Source organism: Gavialis gangeticus, unplaced genomic scaffold (genome assembly GCF_001723915.1).
Source record: "Gavialis gangeticus isolate Ggan-Ray unplaced genomic scaffold, GavGan_comp1, whole genome shotgun sequence".
Lineage (NCBI taxonomy): Eukaryota > Metazoa > Chordata > Crocodylia > Gavialidae > Gavialis > Gavialis gangeticus.
In genome coordinates, this window is record NW_017728994.1 from 62,429,609 (window position 1) to 62,434,168 (window position 4,560).

Here is a 4,560-nt window from a genome sequence, read left to right on the forward strand (position 1 = left end):
TCAAGTGCTAAACATGCACTCTAGACCTCAGGCCCAAAATGGGGCAGCAGCTGGCAGGTTTCTTAATGCGTTTTGAGTATTGTGAAGGATACTTTTCCATCTTGATTTTTTTCATTATAGTTTCATCCTAGGTACAAAAACACTGTAATTTGTCCTAAAACATTTGACATACTGTTTCTGTTGGCTGGCTATTGGCTTCTATCTTCCAAAGCAGCTGATAGTCTGTTATGGGAAATGTCATGAAATTAGAAAAATGCAGTAATGAAAATCCTGACTAAAGAAATCCCCCTGTTAGTTCAACAAAAAGGCAAATCCGAAACTGAAATAGCCTTTCAGTATCTCTCCTAGAAACAGGTTTGAAAAATGAGGCTTACGTCTTGAAGGGGGGGTTAGAAATTGGGTTTTATTAGAATTAACCCTAAAACATATGGCCCTGCAATGATAATCAGTAAACTCATCTTTGAATGACTCATCCAGAAAGTAACTTACAATGCTACTCCATATCTGCTCCCAATAATTCACAAATATATAAGCAGAAAAGGTAAAAAAATATCAAAAGGCAAAAGCAACCCTGTCTTCCATGTTGTACGTTTGTGATGCCTCACAAAAATGCAAGTTTTGGAAAGCATTTTAACTTGTGAAATGCAGAAAGTAATTCATGCTACCTAGGAATTCCCCAGCCTTGCAGTTTAGGAAACAGTCTTTTCAGGGGTGTTTGGTATTAGCTATCATGCAAAACCAATTAGTCATTCAAGCCACTTAAAAGGTAAGTATCCCTTAAAAGGATGTTGTGCTTTTTCAAGCTTTAAATGCAACTGTTATAAACACAAAGACTGTTCCTGAGAGTTGAGTTAATTTTTCATTGCTTGTCCTAAAAGACTTCTTTGGATCATGTGTTGTAAATTCTTGATGCTCTTTTTGCTGCAGATTGAGCCTCTGATGAATTCTCGTCCTGTTCCTCGGACTTCTGTTTTAGAAATATGTCTGACTTTAGGAAGCGGCTGTAGCTGTCGTACTTCATGAGATTGAATATCTGGTGGGGGAAGACAAAACACAATGACTCATAGAAAAGGAGAGAAGGAAAGTAGGAGAGTTTTAAAGTGGATGTGTTCTGTCAGCACTAAAACATACTGACGAGAAAGTATGACATTAGAATTGATCTACTCTGACAAGGGATTATGCAGAACAAGCTGCATTACAGGTAGTGGTTTCACAGTCCTGCCCCTTCATAATCTGATCAGTTTAAGAGTCAAACGGCATGCCACCCAACTGCCAGCTCTGCCAACTCAGCCTGAGATCTGAATGTCAGATTCACACATCAACACCTCCTGCAAAGGTTTCGCAGCTGGAACTTACTTAACAATTGTCATGACATAACCCAGCTCCCTCCCACAACAGGACTGGTTCTGCAGAGCCACCTGGAATAAAACAAACTGAAGATGCCGTGCGTCAGTGCAAGGCCTGACTCAGAACGAACAGAGGGAAGAGAGCTATGGGGAAAGAAGGGGCCTTTACGCAGTTACCTTTCTGATTGTAAATGCACTTGAATATCCCTGCAGAGCCGGGGCATGAACACAGACCACTGACACTAGTAAGAGCCCCTAAAATAAATACTGCAAACAGACAAGCTATCAGAGTGCAATTTTATCATAGACTGTAGTACCGGGCATAGCCAATCCTCCTTTAGAGCGGCCAATCCCTAATCACACATGCATTGTTGCTCCCTTGATGGGTGAAATCCTGTTCCCACTGAAGCCAATGGAAGTTTTGACACTGCCTGGAGTAGGGGCAGAATTTCATCCTAGGTGTATACTGAGGCCTCAGGTGTCTATATCCAAGAAGTGTATGTCTAATGCCAATACTAAAAATACATCATAAGAATATTTCCTTTCATAGCTGCCATTTCAAAAGAAGCATTTTCTATCTGTTTTCCCTTGTTCCACCACTTTTTCACTTTTCTTTTTCCTTCCAGGACTGTTTCCTGCTGCAGAAATTCAGCCTCAGGTGTTTTCTCTCCTGCTCCACCTATACATTTCAAAGCAAACTCCTACAACACACTTATATATTACTAAAACAACAGCAAACAGATCTCTGCTGCTCCCAGTTGTCTAGGCCCTGATGGTATTTTGGCTGGACTATAAAAGGTCGGGGGGGAGAAAAGACAACACTGAAACTATAACTGCAAGCCATAACTGAGACAAAACAGAAGCATGCCTCACCCTCGATGACTTCAGCAGAGTATTCTCTCTAAGTCGCACTCTGTGACTGACTGTATTTTACGGTGCCCAAAATCACTAATTTTCCAAGATGAATTTTTGGATTCTCTGCTGCTTCAAGAACTAGGGTTACAAATTCCATGTGTGGACGATTGAAACCATAGCTTTATGCGACTCATCTCTAAGAGTTAGTGGAACTGTGGCTCACTATTTCATAGACACACAACTAACTGCCCTTGCTTTTCATAGCTACCAAAGAACACAAGCAAGTGGCACTTAAGCAGCACATGTGTGCATGAGAGCTGTAACATCCTGTTCATTTATGAAAGACGCAGGTGCTAACAGGCTAACAGCTGCTCAGTTTTCAGATTTAAACCATTAAAAACCTCAATGTCATAATTTAAAAGCTGAGTGGACTGAAAAGGGTTTTGACTCAGGAGAGCTGGCTGGATGTAGGTCCTAGAGGAGGACAGGCTTCTACCTCAAAGTACCTAATGGAAGTTTTCCCTTTATCTCTTATCTGGGGATGACCTTCATGATCAGTACTATCTAACTAGATGTAAAAACGCCTGTGCGGCTTTGTTAGTTTTTGCTCCCTTCTGTCCCACTTGCCCCCCACGCTATTGCCTATCAGAGTTTCATGGACCAGTGCTTGGATAAATAGATCTCTTTTGTACAGGGTAGCCACAAAGCACCTTCTGGAGAAGACAAATACTGCTAAGCTCAAAACCCAGTCTGGTACGGTCCGGAACGGTGCAAACTGTACGTCATTTCAGAGATGCTGTAATCATGTGCAGAAAGGGAATCCCCTCTCTCTCCCCAGCCAGCCCTACAGAGAAGAGATATACTAGGAGACAGTAGATGCAGCTCCTTGGTTAAACAGTTGGAAAAATCACAAGGTCTCTAGGAACCACTTAAGTTCCACTTCACCCAGTGTGAACAGCAGCCCTGGTACCGACAGGGAAAACAAACTTCACGCATAGCCTTTCTCCACGAACCGTCTCATTTCAATCCTCAGAGCCATGCATACACAGTAAACATATGGTATCTTTGAGCATGCAGCACTTCTCCAGGAGCGCTGCTTCTTACACTGAGAGCAGCGTGGCCATGTTCACGTGTGGGTTTGTCTAGGCCAGTTAGCCCATCCCATTTAATTAGCACCCCCTGGCACCATGCAGGTGCGGCTTCTGGAGAAGCACGGCATGCCTAAGTATTTTGCTCTGGAGTACAGTAACTGAATGTGCAGACACGGCCTAGCTGTATTCAAAAAGCTAAATCTCACAAGCTGACCTGTGGTTTGCAAGCTATGACCCCTTCTAGTTCATACATACAGTGCTAGCAAAACCACCAATTGTTCCCTCAGGAGTGAATTATAAAACTCCTCGTGACTGAATAAGGATTGAAGCAAGAGGGCAGAATTGCTGCTAGAGGACTTCCCAGCAGGACCAGACCAGAGCTTCATTCCAAGCAGTGGATACCTCCAACAATCCATAGATGTCCTTGTTTAGTTTAAAAAGTTTACAGACATTCTTGAGTAGCACATTAATTGGACTCTACTACAGCTTGATCGAGTGCACATTTTTAATACGTGCTTCCTTCACTGTTCCCGTCTATTCACCCAGGCCTTGGCTGAAGGGGAGAATATTTAAAACCTCCTGTGCTTTCTCCAGTTACATTGTCAGGCCTATGTAATCCCCTGCTTTGAACACTAACCTGGTTTACTGTGACACTTTCTTTCTCTTCACACTGAATTCACACAGATTCTTCCAGAAAAGAATTTTCTTCCTTGCATGAAAATTAGGTTAGCAGCAAAAAGGTCTAACAGCCATCTGAAGGACAGCTGAACCTTTTGCTCCTCAATTCAACTTACTATCTGAGAGATGCTTTGCTGTTTGATGGCACCTCCGTTAAAAACATGATTTTAACCAAAAAAAAACCCTGTTTTTAATAAAAACAAGACCTAGGAAACTGCAAACATCCAGCAATCCTGAGAAGCACGCAGTGGCAGTACCCATACTCATTGGCAAGCTGCAGGCAGGAATACATTATTCCATTGACTATGATACTGCAGTTTTAAAAAATTGAGGACATCTACTTCCAGACTATCTACAACATTTGCCCAAAGTCTTGCATTGCTCAGTGAGCTGAAATGGGAAGCTACCAATGACCCCTCTCAAGCTCTAGAAGAGTCTAGATCTGCCCTAGAAGAACAGATCCAAACCCTTCTCAAAGCTATGGGGATAGTTATGACAGTCCAGGCCTGTTGCTTACAGCAAATAGGGGGTGAGGATGGGGGGGGGGGGGGCTTTTTTTCCCTTTTTGATTAAAAGGGTGGTGAAAACCC

General features: G+C 42.6%; 1 protein-coding gene across 1 annotated transcript in view; it reads right to left on the minus strand.

Moving 5' to 3' along the window:
- Nucleotides 1-382: 382 nt before the first annotated feature.
- RGS10 (regulator of G-protein signaling 10) overlaps nt 383-4,560 on the minus strand; it is a 21,597-nt gene continuing 17,419 nt past the window's right edge. The window contains exon 5 of the mRNA XM_019502910.1: nt 383-1,033. Coding sequence (XP_019358455.1) covers nt 890-1,033 — 144 coding nt within the window. The 3' untranslated portion in view covers nt 383-889. The remainder of the gene's footprint in view (nt 1,034-4,560) is intronic.